At 36.0% G+C, this 22,991-nt stretch overlaps 1 protein-coding gene across 1 annotated transcript; it reads right to left on the minus strand.

Moving 5' to 3' along the window:
• Positions 1-4,546: 4,546 nt before the first annotated feature.
• Positions 4,547-20,912, minus strand: LOC123527836 (F-box only protein 42-like; the record flags this gene model as incomplete). The annotated part of the gene is made up of 7 exons (XM_053523633.1): positions 4,547-11,249; positions 13,133-13,249; positions 14,914-14,976; positions 16,019-16,115; positions 16,441-16,607; positions 16,913-17,016; positions 20,675-20,912. Coding segments are annotated over 7 exons (1,557 nt in total), but the record flags the coding sequence as incomplete, so codon positions are not given.
• Between the last annotated feature and the right edge of the window lie 2,079 nt (positions 20,913-22,991).

Genomic DNA, 22,991 nt, shown 5'->3' on the forward strand with positions numbered 1-22,991 from the left:
TCCTGGCCAATTAAATTATAACTCTTAAAGCAAAGCATTTCTCACTATAAAATAATTATTCAAAACTTAATAAGAGAAATTACAAGTTTGTTCATTCAATGAATATATGATCTTTATCAAAAGTAACAAAATAAAAACGAAAAAAAAAGATAATTGCTTGATTTTATTAGAAATTAAAGAAGCGTTCAGTTGCATTTTTAATAGATAAAGAAGGTATATAGACAGAAGGATGTTATATATTAAAAATGCTTAATTCCTCTTGTGTTGTCTAAATAATGTTAACTTTCTTTTATGTATAATAAAATCCAGCAATAAAAATATATCATTGTTCAAAATACACAATAATTTATTACTTCTAAAAGCTATGTGCCTGAATGGATTTTTTATATTTTTGATAATAAAAAACAGCAATAATGAGATGTAATTGTTAAAAAACTTACTTTATTAAAAATATGATAAAACACTGTTGTATCTTATCACTTTGTTTATTTAACCCTAATTCAACCAAGCTTTCTAAACTCGTTTATTTTGTAAAAACTTTTGTCCGGCTTTTTATAGTAGAAACCAATTTTATCTCAGTCTCTTATAATTCATATATGAATGACATTGTACATTGTATTATTGTTTCTTTAATCTATGTTGTATATTGATGTACTGTACAGTGAAGAGACTATAATAAATAAATAAATAAATATAAAGGTGAGAACTGATTTGCTATAAAGGTGAGAAATATCACCTGCAATTTATTTACTGCACAGTAGCTATACAGTACCTTATCATGATAAACAGAAGCAAGTCTACCAATGGTCCTGACTTGTGTATTGGCCCTTATCGCCAATACCCAGACCTTATCATCTCCATAGGCCACATACCAGGCATACCAGAATCAGTGTCTTTAAGTTTCATAGTTCTAGGTCAAATATATCAAAAGTTATGATGCAGAAATTGCCATATTTATAGTACCCTATATAGTTAACACTAGAAACTTCTAAGGGCCATAACTCTGGTGTTACTTGGGCAATCTGACTTAAACTTGATGGGCCGCAAGAACTTATTGTGGTGAACATGTATATGAAGTTTTAAATAAATATTCCCAACCATTTCCTAGATATGGCTCCGGACGGACGGAAAGACGGACGGACGGAAGGACGGACGGACGGACAACGCCAAAACTATATCCCCCCGACTTTCGTCGGGGGATAATAAGAGTAAAAGTGTGCCAACAGAGAGATTCTCGCGCTCACATGCTGTTAAATAGCGTTCTACATATGAGCGTTTCGTGGACAACGTAACCAATAAACGGTCCTAGAACGCATACTTCAAGAAAGTTTGAACGGAAATGCCTGCATCATAAGATAACGTTGACATTTCCAATCATTGAATGAAAGCTTACTTACGCCGGTCATCTTTATAGATTTTGAACGTTTTATGCTAGAACAGCGTTAATGCATGTTTGTTCTGTGTTGTAAGCTATGTGAGACCTTCGGGTTAGTTTGGTGCCTACGCCAATCTCTCGGGATTCTGCTTATAAACATTAAAAAGGTATGCACTATCACTGTAAGTAAGACTTATTCAAATAAAAATAACTAAAAGCGATTGACTCGCACTGTTCGAGTGAAAATAAATGCCCCATCAAGATCTTTTCCAACATTTTAACTCGAGCAATATTGAACCATATGCAATACTGAAAAGCAAATTTTAGAAACATTTAAATATTTCTAACGCGATTTCATCAAATAGTCTTGAATAGGACATCGTAAAGTGTGGAAACCCTCGAGTTAATGCAGTCATGAATTTCGTTCAAGAATGGGATTTTAATTTACAACCTGGTCAAAATTCATAAGTTTACGGTGACGCGAGTACAGTTTCAAAACATGATGGATTTCAATATTTCAATTGGAAGTTACCTAGGCGCCCTTGGCGGACAGGAAGCTGAAAATGCATTTTTCGCAGCAAAGAAATGGTGTCTTTTGATTGCTCCAAATTACTAGTATTAATTAATTAAAGTCCTAAAAGACTATATAAAGGCATCCTAAAAACAAATTATGTCTAAAGGGTGTGACCAGTACAAGCTATGCTAGAGCGGAAACATACACGTACACTATGAAATGCAAGATGTACTCCGATACCTTAAAAAGGTATCTGAAGGAATTTCCCAATTTCTGTTTTGAAGGCTTGAATGTAAGATACTTAACTTATTTTATCAGTGCAAACGTAAACTATTTACTCATGCTGTACTAATTTCAGTTTAGACTGGGGAATTTCTCAAAACATACGTGCACTGATGATTATATTCATATAATATCCGTTTAATGTTCTAATGTTAATTAACAAATATTAAAATAATATTATTCAACAATTTATATGTCTCATTGTCTTGATAATTTCCATTATGAAAATAATTACAGGTAAGGACATTCTCAAAATGCCCCCGTAATGGTTTTAGTAACAATTTTAAATAATTGTAATGTACTGAATATATTTAGTAGGCAGTCTGGTACCAGTTTTTTATTTGGTGATCTTAGCGAATACGGAAACTTACATAGACGGACAAGCACTGGGACTTTAAAACTTCAACATCTAAGATTTAATTAAAGATGCTGTCATCAGTATTATCTAAACTGGCAATTTCTTAGCAACACTTAAGCTTATGGTAACGTCTTCATTGTTTTGTTAGAGTTTTGTCAATTTTACATTAGCTCGGAACCATGACTGTTAAGTGTTATACCTAATAAATAGTAAAAGGGAGGGATTATATTGACAAATCATGTGTTCATTTGCATTTCCCCTTCATCTTCCGTTTTGATAAAATATGAAACTTTTGCTGCAAAGGATAATATATCTTTGTTCTGGGGTTAAGTCGGAAAGATAGTTCAGAGCAAAAACTCAATACAGACGGCTGTTACTTTACTGTTAATTTGAGTGAGATGATTGATAGTAAAAGATACAATAGTTGCAGATGTTTCACTAATTCTTAAATGTGTCAGATGTAAAACAGGGACTCTTATTCCATTTTAGTAAGTCGAGTTGAAGGAGTGAGCGCTCGAACTCAAAACTCTTGGCTCCGTAATACTGGACAACTGCGTCCGCTCTATCTATCAAGAGGTGCAATTGTTTAAAGTATAATGATACTGAATGTTATAGTCCATTCATTCTCTTACCATGTCATCTATCCGGTAAAATAACCAATCCGATGGTATCAAAACAAGCGATATCTGTTGACTTACTACAGATTAAGCAAAACGAATATATAATGTAGAGTGGTCAGCCATTTCTTTGTTGAAAAGTCATGTAAAAGTTATCAATTTACAAAAAGCTATTAAAATGATATTACAGTCAATGATTTATATCACTGTTCTCTATGGGTAAGGAACTGCTACTGTATTCAATTTCAGCACTTCAAATATCAACATACTCGTACTGATAATAGATACCGAGCCATTCACCCGAAGGTAGTTCTAATAGTGGAGTTGTTTTCATGTCTATATTAACACAAGTTTTACTCCAATTTCTCTACTTTCATAAAACAAAATGCTAATGAGCGCCAACATATCCATCAACCATCACGGGCTAAATATTTAGTATTAGGTAGTTTTTTGGGTTTTTTTTTTAAAAAATCAGACTACGTAGTTGATATTTTAATTTAAAAAAAAAATGTATCTAAACCTTTCTGATTATTTTAACTTTTCAAAATCAATGGCAATTATTATTTACTGACATTGCTGGTTGAACTACCTGTCTTCTGTTTTACTTGTAATCATGAAATTTTGGTATTTTTCTTATAATTACATTCAATTTTCTGCTTTGGTTCTATACAATTTTATTCTAGTTTGTTACAGTTTTATTAGCTGTTTGTTATACGATACCCTGTAATACATTTTTAAAAATTAGGTGGGGGATGTTTTAAAAGCTTTAAAGCTAAGTACACCCCCACTCCCACTCCCCCCTTCTGGAAATGTCTTGGGTGTGGGTGAATCTCGATACCATTGATAATAATATATATTACACAGATTTTATTCATTTGCTTGCGCATTCTATCACATGACATACCGTTGATCAGAGCCATCTTACTAAATATAATATTTTACTACAAAAAAGGTGGGACAGATAATTGATATAGAATGGTTTTAAGGTTTGTTTACTGAAAAATAACCGACATCATGATAATTCTTAGATTTAGTAAAGTTGAGAAAGTCCCAGGTGGCTAAAAATAAAGGCATACTAAAATTAGTTTTGTTTCGAGGTCAAGAATTTAATAGTGTAGTAGCATCTTGTACAATTTTTTTGTACTAGTTTTCTGGCTTTCATGTTAGTCTTATATAGGCGTGAACAAAATATAATGAAAGCCGGGAACAAATTTTGACAGGTGAAATAAATTGTTTAATAGTCACTATTCAACAATAATAGTCTCTATTAAACAAAAATATATATTATATAATTTCTAGGCCAGCGATTTAAGTGTAGGTTTTTGGTGTATATTTTATAATAGAAGATTGACCTTATAAGTACAATGTGCTTTCGTCAATATTCTTTGCATGCAATACAATACAATACAATATTTCTTTATTACGTCAGGTTACATGTGCAACAACAGACAATGTAATAAACAAATCAGAAAAAAACATACATATGGGTAACAACTAGATAGCAATAACTTCTTTTTTTATTAGTTTTATAGTAAACTCTGTATTAGGTAGGGTAGGGGACAATGATATTCATTTGTCCGCTTAATTTATTTAAAGTATTGAATTTAGCATGGAAATTCAGTATTGTACTATAGGTAACCAGCGCACGATAAAATCGTGAGCTGATCCAAGTGAGTAAATAAGGAATGCCATTGACGAGATATACTACTATAATCAGTAAAGGGTCACGAGGAAAGTAATTCAATGTTGGGAGAATTGCACTTTATGAATGAATAGATATTATATAACAGTACAAACAAATAGGAGTATAGTGGACGCAACTTGACCCCGATGGTTGACCTTTGTATTATAATATATAATGAGGCACAACCTATTATTGAAAAGGAATGTACGTAAAACACGAGCTGCATGAGATAGTGGAAATATAAATTTGTGTAATTATAAATTAGTGTACTTGAAAGTTTTAAATGATCAAATGTAAGTAAACATACTTTGATAGTGCACTGTATACAAACTAATTTCATATAAATATATATAGATACCCTCACCACCCTTTATTTCTATAATGAAATAATCGATATGAATAATCAGCTGAAGGTCAACCATCGCGGTCAAGTTGCGACTACTATACATGTGTTAAACTGTGATTAACTTGGATATATTTGGATTTATACAAACAAATTTCTACTGAACGTGCTTCATAATATAGGCTACAAATGTGCTAAGATTTTTAAGTATTTCTGGATCCTTGCTTTTCATAAGTTGGTTGTATTTAATAATGTTAGGATTTCTGTAAAATTGTACTGGGATGAGCTGGATTCTTTTAACTCTGAAGCGATTACAAACAAGTAGATAGTGAAATTCGTCGCCTAATTCTCTGGAGCATGAGGAACATTTCCTATCATTGTATGGAACATTTGACCAGCGACCTGTCTCAATAGGCAATTTATGATTTGCAGAGCGATACTTAAAAAATTGGTAAGTACAGATGCTTAGGTAACAAGGCAGTCTGAAAGACAGCTAAATCCCCCGCCACTGCTATGGATAGTGAAAGGGTAAAACCTTTGATTTTAGCTGTGACCTTGACCTTGAACTGACACGGCTGACTCATGAATTCTGCACAACGTCTTGATGAGGTGATCATTTGACCAAAGTTTCATGAAAATCCTTCAAGGGGTTTAGGAGATACAGAGCTGAAACCTTTGACCTTCAGTTGTGACCTTGACCTTGAGTTGACATGGCTGACTCATGAGTTCTTGATGAGGTGATCATTTGACCAAAGTTTGATGAAAATCCTTCAAGGGGTTAAGGAGATACAGAGTGGACACCAAATGGAAGGCTCAAACCTTCGACCCTTAGTTGTGACCTTGACCTTGAGCTGGCATGGTTGACTCATAATTTCTGCACATCGTCTTGATGAGGTAATCATTTGACCCAGGTTTTATAAAATTCCTTCAAGGGGTTTAGGAGATATAGAGTGGACACAAATGGAAGGCTCAAACCTTTGACCTTCAGTTGTGACCTTGACCTTGAGCTGACATGGCTGACTCATAAGTTCTGCACATCGCCTTGATGAGGTGATCGTTTGACCAAAGTTTGATGAAAATCCTTCAAGGGGTTTAGGAGATATAGAGCGGACACAAAATGGAAGGTTCAAACCTTTGACCCTAAGTTGTGACCTTGACCTTGAGCCGGCATGACTGACTCATGGGTTCTGCACATCGTCTTGATGAGGTGATCATTTGACCCAGGTTTTATAAAATTCCTTCAAGGGGTTTAAGAGATATAGAGCGGACACAAAATGGAAGGCTCAAACCTTTGACCTTGAGTTGTGACCTTGACCTTGAGCCGGCATGGCTGACTCATGGGTTCTGCACATCGTCTTGATGAGGTGATCATTTGACCCAGGTTTTATAAAATTCCTTCAAGGGGTTTAAGAGATATAGAGCGGACACAAAATGGCAGGCTCAAACCTTTGACCTTGAGTTGTGACCTTAACCTTGAACCGACAAGGCTGACTTATGGGTTCTGCACATCGTCTTGATGAGGTGATCATTTGACCCAAGTTTCATGAAAATCCTTCAAGGGGTTTAGGAGATATGGACCGGACACGAATTTGTTACGGACGGACGGAAAGACGGACGCAGACCATTCCTATAATCCCTCCGCCACGGCGGGGGATTAATAATGTTAGATAGTTCTCACGAGCGTGTTGATCTTTAAAAAGGCCGTAAAGCTTACCCTTATTAGATGCTTGCATTTTACTGTGCCAATCCGAAAGTGCAAAATGGTTACTGTACTACTGTTATTTGCGGAATTCATGCAATAAATATGTTTAAACTATGTTTTGGGGCATGTTACTGGAAACAAATAACTTTTTTAGGCCTACTAAAAAGTTATTTGTTTCCGGTAACATGTTCAAAAAATTAGGGTAGGTAGGTAGGAATTATTTTTTTTGGGGGGGTGGGTGGGGGGGGGGGGGTGTTATTAAGACAGACTTTTCGGAAATTACTTTTTTGTCAAAAAATGAGTACATATAAGGGGGTATGCCTTTACAGCATCAGGGAGTTGATTTCTAACATCACCGACCATGTTTAAAAAACATAAAAAGTGCAGTTTGGCAACTTTTTGTCAAAAAGTTCAACAAATTATTCTCCAAGGCCATAAAAACATTTATGGTCGGGCCAAAAATTTAGGGTAGGTCGGGATACCGGAAACAAACAATTTTTTTACGCCTTACTAACCGAATAAGGTGTTCATGAATTGAAAATATCAGCGCTCGTGCGGAATCGTGACACCGAGAGCCAGATTAATTTGGTACTTTTTGCAAAAACTAAGGAGTCCCTCACAAAGTTAGAATTATGAGCGATGCTTTATTTTTCTGGATAACATTGGTGCTTCTGGCAATGACTTGCTGAAAACAAAAGCGCTGTGGTCCGGAGTACTTCTGTAGGACGCTCTGGGCAATGTGGAGTAATTTTTCAACACCCACCTTTTTTGGAGATCTGTCTAGTTTTTACCTACTACATGTCATTATAAATTTTCAAAGTCAAGCGACTTGACAAAAAAATAAGATATATTATAGATTCTATCTATTTTCAGGTTTATTTTACGATGAGGAGCTGAAGGTCGTCAAAATATCAATTTCTATGACGTCGTCAACAGATGAATCAAAACTTAATAAACCAAACTTGTTGCCAGTTACAGCATGTATACCCAATGAAATTTTAAGACCTATTAAAAAGCATATTGCCAAAATACCTTAAAAAGCTTAAAAGTCGCACTTAATTATTTCCTTCAGATTTAAGACAAATGTCATTAAAAGTGCTAAAAATGTAGCGAATCTCAACAAAAGAAAGCAGAAATCTCCGTCTGTAAGTCCTGTAACTACAATGCGAATTTAGCTCAAAGAAAAAAAGAATTATAGTCCATACCAGTTCCCTGAACAAACATTTAACATAGATAAATCCTCTGAGTCTCGAAATAGAAGGGACTTGCTTTTCAGTGTTTCTTCTTACTGGTTTTTACAGGAAGCCGACTCGGGAGTGGTTAAAAAAAAGCTGTAAGCTTCATCACAGATCAGTTCCCTAAGATGTCCATTCAATGCTGGCTCGAATAAAACACTTAGAACTTTTCAGTTTCGAGCTTTGAGCAAGTCCCAAATTCGACACGATTTTCTAAAAGGGGACATAATTCTTACAAAAAGCAATGTAGAGTTATGGCACGTGCTGTGCAAAGTCAGCTTTTAATTACAAATAACTGTGTCAAGTTTTAAAGCAATAGTTTTGACCATTAAGGAGAAAAGTACACATAGTAAATGCAAAACTTAACCAAAAAATCTGATATTTTCTAAGTCAAAAAGGGGCCATAATTCTTGCAAAAAGTAGGATGGAGTTACGTTTCTTGCTGTATATAGTCAACATTTGATGGTGAACAAAGTGTTGCAAGTTTTATTGCAATAACTTTGATAGTTAAGGAGGCAATAGCTTTGATAATTTAGGAGAAAAGCTGACCTAAACATAAAACTTAACAAAGAAATCTGAAATTGTCTAAGTCCAAAAGGAGCCATAATGCTTGCAAAAAAAGCAGAATACCGTTATGTTTCTTGCTATATAGAGTCAGCTTTTGATGGTGAACAAGCAAATGTTGGCCCTTTCAGGGGCCATGTCTCTGGAACCCATGATGGGCTCTGGCCAATTTTGGTAAGAACAGAGACATTATGCCAATACAAGTTGTGTGCATGTATGATTAAAATTGATTGCAAAATGTGGGCTCTATCGTGTTCACAAGAAATTGTGGACAGACCCTGCCACCGCCGTCAGAGGACGGGCAATCACAAAAGCTCATCTAAGTGAAAGGTGAGCTAATAAAAGCAATATAAATCAATTACATCACACTTAATTAAACATGAGCTGTCCATAAGATATCAAATGCTTGACTATTCAAATTATTGCCTTAGCAACAGGAAAATGTTACCCTAAATGTTAAAATATCTATAGAGTTTCAATCAAGTATCTGCATTAGTTTTGGAGATAACTAGCATGCAAAACTTCAACCATAAGCTTTTTGTTAAAAAGGGGACATAATTTGACCAAAATGCATGTCAGAGTTATGGAACGTGATGCAATCAACTAGTTTTATAATCACTAAGGCACATGTGAAGTTTCAATTTAATATCTGCATTTGTTCTGAAGATAGTAAGTTGCATGTAAAACTTTAACCAGGATTTTCTAAGTCTAAAAGTAGGCATAATCTGCCAAATATACATGTCAGAGTTATGGGACTTGACCCAGTGAGGTTGGCTATTGATCTAGAAAAAAAAGAAGTTTCAAATACATATGCCTTTAAGTAATAGCTGTATGTACTTGCATGCAAAACTGAACAGGATTTTCTAAGTCCAAAAGGGGGCATAATTTGGCCAAAATGCAGGTCAAAGTTATGGGACTTGATGCTGTCAACTTGTTTTATAAGCCCAAAGACACATATGAAGTTTCAATTTTAGTAATAGCTGTATGCTTGCACCCAAAGCTTTAACCAGGATTTTCTAAGTCCAAAAGGGGGCATAATTTGGTCAAAATGCAGGCCAGAGTTATGGGACTAGGTGCTATCAACTAGTTTTATAACCTCGAAGACACAAGTGAAGTTTCAATTCAATATCTGCATTAGTTTTGGAGATAGCAACTTGCATGTAAAACTTTAACCAGGATTTCCTAAGTCCAAAAGGGAGCATAATTTGCTCAAAATACATGTCAGAGTTATGGAATTTGACCTAGTGAGGTTGGTAATTGACCTAGAAAAAGAAAAAATAAGTTTCAAAGGTATATGCCTTTAAATGATAGCTGTATGTACTTGCATGCAAAACTTTAACCAAAGTGTGACGCCGACGCCAGGGTGAGTAGAATAGCTAGACTTTTCTAATAAAACTGGTCTGAGGTGATTTTGAACCCTTTTTTAAGTGTGTGAAAGTCAGACGTTTTACCATCATGCCATCTGTGAACTATATAGGTTATTTTAGTAGTACAGATATTTTCAACGAACTGTGTGATGTTGTGTGAACTTATGAAAACACACAAAAATATTGGCAATTTACGAGTGCCAGGTCAATACTTAGAGACAATATTGCTTAGGAATCACTGATTACAAAAACTAACAAATAAAACATCTTTCTAAATTTTGAAACAAACTGACCTTACTGCCTTATGGCAGCCCTTACACAGTACTTAGAATTAAACACACTTCGAAATGCTGAACAAGTCTTTGAGATAAAAATTGTCCCAATGATACCTCACAAAGCTGTACGACTTGATCTTTTGTCTGTCCGATCTAAGTATGCTAAAGAGGGTGCTGTATTGGGGATATTATATAGAGTGCATTGTTCACCGTATGGGACTGTATCCCCTGACCCCTCTGTAGGGCATGTATGTCTTTTTCTATCCCTCCAAACATAAGAATTTCATTTTGGCCTTCTACAAGAGAGTAAAATATTGTCCCAGTTGGAGCACCTGTCATATTTTCGAAGTTTAATTTCTGCCATGACACTACTTTACATTCCAACACTCTGGAAATGTCTAACACATGCAACGTCATAAGTGATGCTAAGTTTGTAACCGTTGGTGATTTCTGCTGTCTGATATTGTGAAGATTTTGAGAAAGTCTAGGTGGTTCTTCCTCAGCATCTGAGGGCCCGACCATATCAGTGTGACGGAACCTTTTTTCATATTTCAACAAAGCTTCTAGTTGTTTTTGTCTATTTTTCATAGCATTTGGTCTAACACTTGGTAATCCAGGTCTAGGATTTGAAGTTCCAACTTCAGGTTCACTAGAATCTGATTGGCTATTAGCACTATCAGGTGACATATCTGAAGCCTCTGATTGGTCACTAACATTTCCTGAATCACTTGTTTGCTCACTCTGATTGGTTGGTAATGTGTCAGGTGATCCTGGTGCTTGACTTTGATTGGCTGGATTTGTAGGTTGTTCAATTTCATCTTCCCTTGGAGGCACCCAGATTTTACCTCGAGGTTTGTATGCCCGTGGACTAACTGGCACTGTTCTAGGCAGTGGCTTAGCTGCCTTACTTAAGGTTACTATCATGTCTGAAACCTAAAAAAGGGAACAGACTGCATTATCATTATATCTTTTTAGGAAATGTTGCAACAAACAATTAGTGTATTAGCAACTTAGAAATTAAACAATTTAATAACTTCTGCAACTAATGTATCATCATATTACGCATAAGTTGATTAAATTTGTAAGTTTTAGATTTTCATTTAGTGTACTTCAGTTTCAATGTCAAACAAGACTAATTTTAAACACTCATGAACTTTAATGAAGTTTTTAAAGATTGGTCAATTATGCAAACAAAGAAAGTCTGAAAAATTTCTTCTATCATGTTAACAGTTTTGTAATCATATAATACACTCCTTATCAAGAATTTGGGTTGTCAACTAATCCTGGACTAGTTCCCATATCAAAATTTAAAACATACATATCTTTCAATCTCTTTTACACCATGGCTGGGATGATTTCCTTGTTTGCTTTGGGTTTAAAGCCATTTTTTCAACAGTATTTCAGTCATATAACGGCAGGCAGTTAACCTAACCAGTGTTCCTGGATTCTGTACCAGTACAAATCTGTTCTCCGCAAGTAACTGCCAACTTCCCCACATGAATTATCAGAGGTGGAGGATGAATGATTTCAGACACAATGTCTTTTATTAAATCGTTACGAAGAACATACACCCCGCCCGAGGATCGAACTCGCAACCCCACGATCTGTAGACCAATGCTCTCCTTACTGACCTAAGCGGGCAGGCTATGGCTGGGAAGAGGTCTGAGATGTTATATAAAATGAAGAGCCTGAACAATTTCTTTCTAAACATGAAGTGTCCTTCATACAGGGAAATTCTGGCAACCAGAAATCAGGACCATTGCTGAAAAATCCCAGATCTGTAAAAAACACCCACTGCAGATATTCTATTACAAACACTGTGTAGAGATTCTATAACGACTGGTTCCCTTATCACACTTTATTACATACATATCTTAGAAGCACCATATCAATAGAGATAGAAAGCCGCCCTGTGTAGACATTCAGTAATGACTGGTTCCCACATTAACTTTATTACATGTATACTTTACAAGCACTATTACACAAGAGCTGGTGAGCCACCCTGTGCAGACATTCAGTAAGCAGGCAATAATGACTGGTTCTGACATTAACTATATAATATGCATACAAGCACAGTTACACCAGAGCTGGTGAGTCATCCTGTGTAAACATTCATTAAACATTCGGTAAGACTGGTTCCCACATAAACTTTATTACATACATACCTTACAAGCTCTGCTACACCAGAACAAGGGAGCCGCCCAGTGTAGACATTCTTTAATGACTGGTTCCTATATCTAACTTTATCTGTTACATACACACCTTACAAGTACTGTTACACCACAGCCAGGGAGCCGCCCAGTGTAGACATTCTATAATGACTGGTTCCTATATCTAACTTTATCACAAACGTACCTTACAAGTACTTTTACACCAGAGCTGGGGAGCCACCCAGTGTAGACTTTCTGTATGACTGATTCCAATATTCAAATTTATCACATACATATCTTACAAACACAACAACATCAGAGTTGGGGAGCCGCCCAGTGTAGGCATTCTATAATGATTGGTTACCATATCTAATTTTACTACAAAAATACCTACAAGCACTGTTACACCAAAGCAAGGGAGCCGCCCAGTGTAGACTTTCTACATGATTGTTTCCAATATTCAAATTTATCACAAATATGTCTTACAAACACAATAACATCAGAGTTGGGGAGCCGCCCAGTGTAGGCATTCTATAAAGATTGGTTACCATATCTAATTTTACTACAAAAATACCTACAAGCACTGTTACACCAAAGCAAGGGAGCTGTCCAGCGTAGACATTCTATTATGACTGGTTCCCTTATCAAACTTTATCACTTTCATACCTTACAAGCACTGTTACACCAGAGCTGGGGAGCTGCCCACTGTGGATTCTCTACAACGATCAGATCCCACGTCCATTCATCTTCACCAACAGTAAGCAACCAGCAGTCATTATAAACCTGAAAAATTTATCTGCTTTAATAGATTTCACTTGTCTAAACACAAAAGAACAAAACCTTTGTATAGAACAGAGCTTATGTATCAGTTATGAAAGATCATAATAATATGATGATCAGGTACCGTACATTATGTTGTGTATACTGCCTAAAAACTACAACAGAGGTACCAAACACAACTGATTGATAAAGAGGGACAATATGTGCTCTCCCCCTCATAAAAAATGCATCAGTAAAATATCATTCACAAGAATACAGGCAACTGTGCCAGAAAAACAATATTAGAAGCTAATACCTTTTAGATAGCAACACCTCTATCAGCGCTATCTCCATCCTCTTTCAACCCTGTTTCAGCCCTGTCTGAAACATATCTTCTCCTTAAGCCAGAAAAAAACAAGAGCTGTCTGATGACAGCGCGCTCGACTATTCGAAGAATTGACTGAAGAACGGGGTCAAATATTTCCACAGATATTCAGACAAAAGAAATAAATAGATTAGACAAACAATGTTCCTATATTTCTTTGATTTCGGTAAGTCTTGCACTAAATGGCAATGTATGAACCAATTTCAAAGTCTAAAAGGGCCATATTTCAGTCAAAATAGTTATGTACTCTTGCCTACAGATGGAAATCATAATGATAAACAAGTGTTCAAAGTTTAAAAGCCATATGTCAAATAGTTTTGACAAAACGTGGACTTGTATGAAAACAGAACCAATTTCAAAGTCCAAAAAGGGCCGTAATTCAGCCAGAATAGATGGCAGAGTTATGTACTCTTTCCTACAGACAGAGACTATTATACTAAACAAGTGATAAAACTTTCAAAGCCATATGTCAAACACTTTACAAAAAATATGAACTGGTACAGAAAACTTAACCAAGATTTCTAAGTCAAAAAAGGCCATAATTCAGCCAAAATCCTTGATGGAGTTACGTACTCTTGCCTATAACTGGATATGGTGATGGTAAACAGGTGTTGAAAGTTTCAAAGCTTTATCTCAAAAGAATTTGTCAAAATATGAACTGGTACAAAATATTAACCCAGATTTCTAAGTCAAAAAGGGCCATAATTCAGCCAAAATTCTAGATGGAGTTATGTGCTCTTGCCTATAACTGGATTTGGTGATGGTAAACAAGTGTTGAAAGTTTCAAAGCTTTATCTCAAAAGACTTTGTCAAAATATGAACTGGTACGAAAAACTTAACCAAGATTTCTAAGTCGAAAGGGGCCATAATTCAGCCAAAATCCTTGATGGAGTTATGTACTCTTGCCTATAACTGGCCATGGTGATGGTAAACAAGTGCTGAAAGTTTCAAAGCTTTATCTTAAAAGACTTTGTCAAAATATGAACTGGTACGAAAAACTTAACCATGGTTTCTAAGTCAAAAGGGGCCATAATTCAGCCAAAATCCTTGAAGGAGTTATGTGCTCTTGCCTATAACTGGCCATGGTGGTGGTAAACAAGTACTGAAAGTTTCAAAGCTTTATCTCAAAAGACTTTGTCAAAATGTGGACTGGTACGAAAAACTTAACCAAGGTGTGACGCCGACGCCGACACCGACACCGACGCCGACGCCGTGGTGAGTAGGATAGCTCTACTTATTCTTCGAATAGTCCAGCTAAAAATGACAAATACCCTACACTCAGTGACAGAAATTTTGAAGTTACCTGATTTGGTGTACCGCCCCCACATCCTCCAACTATAAGAATATGGCTGTCATCTATTGTTACCTAGCAACAGATAGTAAGATATAAACAGAAAAAAACAACATTTTATACATGTGAGTTGGAATGACTTAATTTATATTTTCCTGTTCCACATACTGGACATGTATATCTTACTAATGTTTTCATTCATGATAGTTTTGCATGTTCAGAACAAAAAAAATTACAATGCAGAATTTGATCAAACCTTGATTTTTCAATCTGGTTTCTGATTGTTGGCTACACTGATTGAAAAGTAGATTTGAATCTAACTTTTCAAAGTAATAAATAAACATATTGTTTATTGTATGGTCAAATAACATATATAGGGTGTGAGATATTTGGCCATGACTTAAGACATCATATTACTTAGACCTATTTCATGAGTCAAAATTTTCATTTTTTATGTTAGGGAAGAAGGTAGTGTTGCCATTTTTATATATGTGTACCTGGGATGAAATTCATTTTACATGCATGTTGATTTTCCTTTCTGTATGCCTGATCCAGATGTTAGTCCACATTAAAATGATAAATGAGCCATGCCATGAGATAACCAACATAGGTGGCTTTGCGACCAGGATAGATCCTGACCAGACTGCGCGGATGCGCAATCTGGTCAGAATCCATGCTGTTCGCTAACAGTTTCTCTAATGTCAATAGGCTTTAAAGACGAACAGCATGGATCCTGACCAGACTGCACAGATGCCACTATGTTGATTTTCTCATGGCGCAGCTCAAATAAACTTACACTATGACCTCAGGTATAACCAAACCTGCAGAACTGACTTAACCTCCGGCATAATTCATTACAAATCAAACTTTACACATATACACGCTATAACATAATTATTTTCATTAGTAATGGAGTTACATTCAACATGGTGCCTAAAGCTGAGAACAACCCTCTTTATCTCAAGCAAAGTTTTGAACCTACATTGGTGAGGGGCAAGTGATTCAAAGTCAGCAATTTTAACCATGGTGATCCACTAAAATTTTAGTTTGTAGCAAAGAAAATGCTGGCTGACTTGCTGAAATTGGTTTACCTTTGAATAGTGTGACATATTATTACCTGTGTTTGTCCATATCTAGGTGCAGGCCTCCTATAGCCTATTCTAGGCATTCTCCATGCTTGTTCATTGAAGTCAAACAGCCACACCTCATTTGTCCTACAATACAAATTTGATTTTTACAATTTTGGCTAATCCTTACAACCCTTTTCAAACTGTAAATTTTCAAATCACTTTAATCTTTAAAATTCTAAATATATACAGAGAAAATTTGTTTGTTACAGAATAAGATCAGACTTAAAACAACTGACTACAAAAAACAATCATAATTATTGTTTAGAGTGTCATGGTCAAAAGTGAGTTATCCACCAGTGAAAGATAGCTGGATTTTCCATGTAAAGCAATTTTTTTATTTATTTCATTTATTTTTGAAGTGATTAATCAAAAAAATGTCAGTAAAACAGAGTAGAAAGTAGACTTTTACCTGATACCAGGGATTTGAGAGCCACCAAATATGACCATATAATCACCAATAATTGAGGCCGAATGTCCTGCTATTGGCTGAGGACTCTGATGGGATAACGTCGTCACATGTGACCAACGATTTGTAGATGGTTTATAGATATGAAGTTCAGAGAAAAACCTTGCAGCCTGTTGGAGAAAAAAATCATTATTTACCATAAAAGGTTTAGATAAAATTGTCATTCGAAGTGCCATACAATTGTTTTTGATTGGTTTGTTTGTTTTGAGGATTAATGTCATTTTCAACTGTATTTCAGCAACTCAACAACAGGAAACCAATTAATAAATCTCTAGCCAAGAAGTCTTGAGATGTTGCTCTGTAGTCATGAAATAAAGAGCACTTTATCAGGGCTGCAGGGTGTTCTTGTGTATCAATACAAGAAATATAAAGTGCAAAGCTAGAATACAAAACATTTCTCAATAGCTGTATTTACCTGATGTAAGGGGAAGGGTGTAGGATGACTCCAGCCTCCAAACAGAACCAGGTTATCCTTGTATACCACCAAACTCGCACAAGCTTTCGGGTACGGATAGGTTCCTGCAAATATAATCATATATCACAGTCATCTGCAGTTTGTATAAATGTTTGATGAAATACAAAATGAACAAAGTGAAAATGTTAATCATTATTTTTATCGCACTTCAGTATAATGTTAACCTTTCCTCTCTGATTGTTATATTTCAACTCTTATTCTCTTAGGTTTCCAAGATTCTGCAGAAAATTGGAAACTTAACATCTTGCTACAGGTTTCTGTGTATCAAATCATAAAATCATAAATTGAGCCATGCCATGAGAAAACCAACATACTGCATTTGAGACCAGCATGGATCCAGACCAACCTGCGCATCTTCGCAGTCTAGTAAGGATCCATACTGTTCGCTTTCAAACCCTATTGCATTTAGAGAAACTGTTAGTGAAGAGTGGGAATCTACCATACTGCACGGATGCCCAGGCTGGTCTGGAACCATGCTGGTCGCAAAATGCACTATGTTAGTTTTTAATAGTGCGGTTCAATTTCTACATCTTATCTCTATAGGAAACAGGACACTCAACATTAAAATTTGTAAAACAAGGTACATTTTTTTGTAACTAACGCAAATTATGGTCGAAATCAAAACATCAGTGAATACAAACACTCTCTGGATATCTGTTTGCTTAACTTGTACATTTTGTACAACGTAAGGTCAATAACACTACAAGTCATGTAAATATTCAGCTGCAACTGGCTACCAGTCCATATCTCAGAAAGCGTTAAAATACTGTTAAAATTAAATGTATAAGATTAAGAAGAAATTCTAATATGGCTAACAATGCTTTAATCATCACAACGATGTTATGTTGACGTCACGTCAACGTGATATTTAGCGCCATGAACGCCATCAAGAAATAGCGCTTTCAAATTTCATGAAATATTTTACTTAATAACATGTTTTAAATGAAATGTCACATTGCACAAATGTTTTGATTAATTTATACACACAATGAATTAGTTATTCGCTTTGCTGAATAATTCGCAATAATTTTCGCTTGAACTGAATTCTGCCGCAAGACGTATTACCGTTTCCGGTCTTGGTGTGTTTTAACAAATACCTACTACTGGCGCCATGCTTGCACGAATAAACAGTTCCACCATATTTGATATAAATTTTACAATAAAGAACATATTAGAATCGAAATAATTTATAGCAAAACAGTGCTTTATCACTATTTATACACTCGGGCGGTTATACGTCGTCCAAAATAATTTCACTCGGGCTGCGCCCTCGTGAAATTATTACACCCAACGTATAACCGCCCATCGTGTATAAATAGTGATAAAGCACTGTTTTGCTATAAATTATTTCTTAATTACAGTAAAACATAAAATTGCTTAAAGTCTCAATGGGCCTTGCTGAGCCTAATGCTGAAGTCATCTAGGGGTTTGAGCAATTCACACATAAAATATGGATAAACGACAGAGGACCAAATCACTTGCTAAACTCAGCCCTGATGCTTGAGCCAATGATGCTGGGGCAGTGTTTCACTGTAATGACAACCGATTTCAAAATCAAAACTACAGCTGCTTTTCAGAAAAGCGCATGTCTCCCGCAATTGCCTTATCATCTAAATAGTAAGTCTGTCTTTATATACTGTTTACTCAATACAAATATACCTTTGAAGAAAAACAAGGCAGTCTAAAAGACAGCTATATCCCCCACTGCTGTTATGGATAGCAGCTCAAACCTTTGCCCTCGAGCTGTGACACTGACCTTGAGCCACCATGGCTGACTGCACATGGTTCTGTGCATTGTCTTGATGAGGTGATCATTTGATCCAAATTCATGGTTATCCTTCAAGGTGTTTAGGAGATACAGAGCAGACACGAAATGGAAGGCTAAAACCATTGACTTTGAGTTGTGACCTTGACCTTGAGCCAACACGGCTGACTCATGGGTTCTGCATGTCGTCTTGATGAGGTGGTCACTTGATCCAAGTTTCATGATTATCCTTCAAGGGGTTTAGGAGATACAGAGCAGACACAAAATGCAAGGCTCAAAACTTTGACCTTGAGTTGTGACCTTGAACTTGAGCTGTCATAGCTGACTCAGGAGTTCTGCAAATCGTCTTGATGAGGTGATCATTTGACCCAAGTTTTATGATTTTCCTTTAAGGGGTTTAGGAGATACAGAGCGGACATGAAATGGAAGGCTCAAACCTTTGACCTTGAGCCGACATGGCTGACTCATGGCTTCTGCACATTGTCTTGATGAGGTTATCATTTGACCCAAGTTTCATGAAAATCCTTCAAGGGGTTTAGGAGATACAGAGCGGACACAAAATGTTACAGAAGGACAGTAGATTGAAGGACGGAAGGATGGACAGAGACCATTCCTATAACCCCCCACCACTCGTGGCGGGGGATTTAAAAGGCTGATTTTCAGTAATTCAAGGACCATAATTTGAAAGGACCTGGGCTAGTTCGACCTTGGCCGAGGACTCTTCTTATGGTCAAACACATTTTGTTAAAGTTTGCTGAAGACTGAATGAGAAATGTTTGACTTAGAGCATGGACAAGAGTAAATAGGCCTATTTTCGGTAATTCAAGGGCCATAATGCCAAAGTGCCTGTGCCAACTTGGCTGCTTATCGAACTTGGAGAGGACTTATACTCAAACATATTTTGTTCAGTTTTGTGACGTCCGAATGAGAACTGTTCGACATAGAGCACAGACAAGAGTAACCAGAAATGTGTCCATGGGAAACAGATGCCTCCACTACATGACAAAGGACACAGATCAACTGCACAACTGCACATGCTGACCAACATTCCTGTAAACTTTGGTGGCTCTAGGTCAAATACTTCTGGAGCTATGCGCGACACAAAATTAAAATGACCAATTTTTAACTAAGTCAGGGGCCATAACTCCTACATGACTGAATAAATCCGGACGCAAAACCCCAGGTGCACAACTGCACATGCTGACCAACATTCTTGTAAACCTTGGTGACTCTAGGTCAAATACTTTTGGAGCTACATGCGACACAACACTAAAATGACCAATTTTTACAAATTCAGGTGCCATAACTCCTACATGTCTGAATGAATCCAGATGTGAAAGCCCAGGTGCACAACTACACATGCTGACCAACATTCCTGTAAAGTTTTGTGACTCTATGTCAAATACTTTTGGAGCTAGGCGCGACACAACATTCTCAGAAGGACGGACAGACGGATGCACAAGGGCAAATCCATATGCTCGCCCCCCACCCAAAGTGGGGGCATAAAAATGCAGATTTTTGGTAATTTAAGGGCCATAATTCCAAAGTGCCTTGGCCGATTTGGCTAATTATAAATCTTGGTTGAGGACTTATGGTCAAACACATTTTGTTCAAGTTTGGTGAAGACCAGATGAAAAAATGTTCGACAAAGAGTGCGGACAAGTGTAAAAAGGCTGGTTTTCAGTAAATCAAGGGCCATAACTCCAAAGTGCATGCGCCAATTTGGCTAGTTATTACACTTGGTCAAAACTTATGGTCAAACACATTTTGTTCAAGTTTGGTGAAGATCACTGATGAGAAATGTTCGACTTAAGAGTGCAGACAAGATTTGTGACAGACACACGTACACACAGACTTGAGTAAATCAACATGTCTCCCACACCACTGTGTGGTGGGAGACATATAATTAACATAGATTTCTTCATTGATTTACTTACCCATTGCCAATGGTCGTATCCATTCTCTGGTAGCTAGATCAAATCTCCAGAGATCATTTAATGTTGTGTTAGTGGCTGTACAACCCCCAAACACATACAGAGATTTGTCATAGTAGCAACAGCTGTGTGAGTAACGTTCGGTGATATGTGACCCAGCCTCAGGTTGAATACACGACCACTCTATTTTTGATGTGAAAACACTCTGCAGATATGTTTGATGAAGCTTTCTCAAAACAACTGAAATTTATACAAAAAAAAATTATCAATAAACTCAATGAATTTTTCAAGGACTAAAGTGCAAAGAAACAGTCTTTATAAATAGAACAAGTTCTCATTTGCTCAAATTTAGTGATTTGAAATTCCTCTCTAGGTAAATGAGTGTTTCAGACCAGTTTTTTAAGTTAAAGATTTATGTTGTTAATATGACAGTCTAAACTTTCTGTCAGCTGATATAGGACTATATAGCTTGCTGTATGTATGTATAGAAGAGATTGTCACCTCATGCATTAATATCTGTTTATCTGGTGGTGGGCAAAAAAATGTTTTTGATTTTCAAACAGTCAGGGGTGTAGCTGTTTTAAGTTATGTAACCTATTTCAGTTACTTTTTCAAGCATTTTATAACCTGTATTAGTTATAAAATAAAGTTAACTCAGGTAATTCAAAAAAAGTCTTTTTGCTGTTCTCACAAAGTGACCTCTAAAGTGAAATTAATAGAAAACTGGTTAATCAAATTCTCTTTTAGTCTGATCATGACCTGATAAGCATATTAATGGGATATTAAGAGTTTTATAGCTTTAAATCCTTTGCGTAAAACTTTATCAGCCTTGCGTAAAAAATTTTACTGCACAGCTGGAAAGATAACAGCTGGAAAGATAAATGAGGAATTAGCACAGGAGGGCTTTGTAATATTTTATGATAACTGAAACAAGTTATGAAAGTATAAGCAATAACTCAAATGGGTTATAAACTGCAATAACTTGAAACAGTTACACCCCCTGACTGTCAAAATTCAAAAAGTTTTGAAATACTTACAATTTTCATATTTTTGTATTCAAATATCATTTTAAAATGAAGAACCTTTTTAAATGACATATAATTTTGATAGCGGGCATACTGATGTTCAAAACTTTTAGAAAAACACTGTAAGTTTAATCATAATTAATCCATTTTATTTTGAAATAATAATTCAGAGTAATGAATAAATTGCTTGTTTTATACCCTTTCCACTGATAAAACAAGATCTGTCGGAGGACAGCTATGCTCGACTTTATGACAGCCTTGTCAGTTGCATAAAGATAAAAGTTGAAAAAGGGGAATAGTTTTGCAAAATTGCGAAACAGAGTTATGGAACATGTAACATGACAATGGACAATTGCGTGAAGTTTCAATCCATTCTAAATAGTGGGTACTGAGATACCAGCTTACATACAAAAACATAACCAAAACACTGATATGTCGAAAAAGGGGCATAATTTTATAAAAATACAAAGTAGAGTTATGGAGCCTGTGCAACACATGTCAGATCATGACAGTAAACAAGTGTGTGAGGTTTCAATCCATTCCCATTAGTAGGTCCTGAGATATCAGTTTATATATAAAACCTTAACCAAAAATTTCTAAGTCGAGAAAGGAGCATAATTTTGTAAAAAAGCAAAAAAGCGTTCTGGAACCTGTGCATAGTAAGTCAGTTTATCACAGTTAAGTCAAGAAGTGTGTAAAGTTTCAATCCATTCCCATAAATGGTTAATAAGATTATTTTGAGATACCAGCTTACATACAAAAACTTAACCAAATAGGGACATCGACACATGAGTGAGTCCAATAGCTCTACATATTCTTTGAATAGTTGAGCTAAAAATCATTGATAAAATTTGTGTTTTAAGAAAGTTTAGGCCGTTAATTAAACATCACTGTTTACAAAAAAACATGGATGTTTGGATTCTGACCACCCAATTACTGTCTTATCAGTTCTAAAAATAGATAATACAACAGATTTGTATACAAATATCACCCACATAAAGGGCTCTCGTGAGTGAGCAACTTGAGCAAAATAGTCTCTTTGGAATTTTGCTCAATTCTAGAATCAAAGCAAATGCAAGTCACCCAACTTTCTTTGATCCGCGCTCAATAATTACTGCTATCCGGACTGTTGACAATCTGCACAGTGCCAAAATGAGTGTTGATTACACAAACACGTCAGCCAATAGCATAATTTTTCTCTGCCTACATCAGGTTCTTGTGAGATTTTGGTGAGAAGTGTTAAAACGAATCAAATTGTCCGATACACCAGAGACGATTGTGTTTTGCCAATTAGC

The sequence above is a fragment of the Mercenaria mercenaria genome, chromosome 14, assembly GCF_021730395.1.
Source record: "Mercenaria mercenaria strain notata chromosome 14, MADL_Memer_1, whole genome shotgun sequence".
NCBI lineage: Eukaryota > Metazoa > Mollusca > Bivalvia > Venerida > Veneridae > Mercenaria > Mercenaria mercenaria.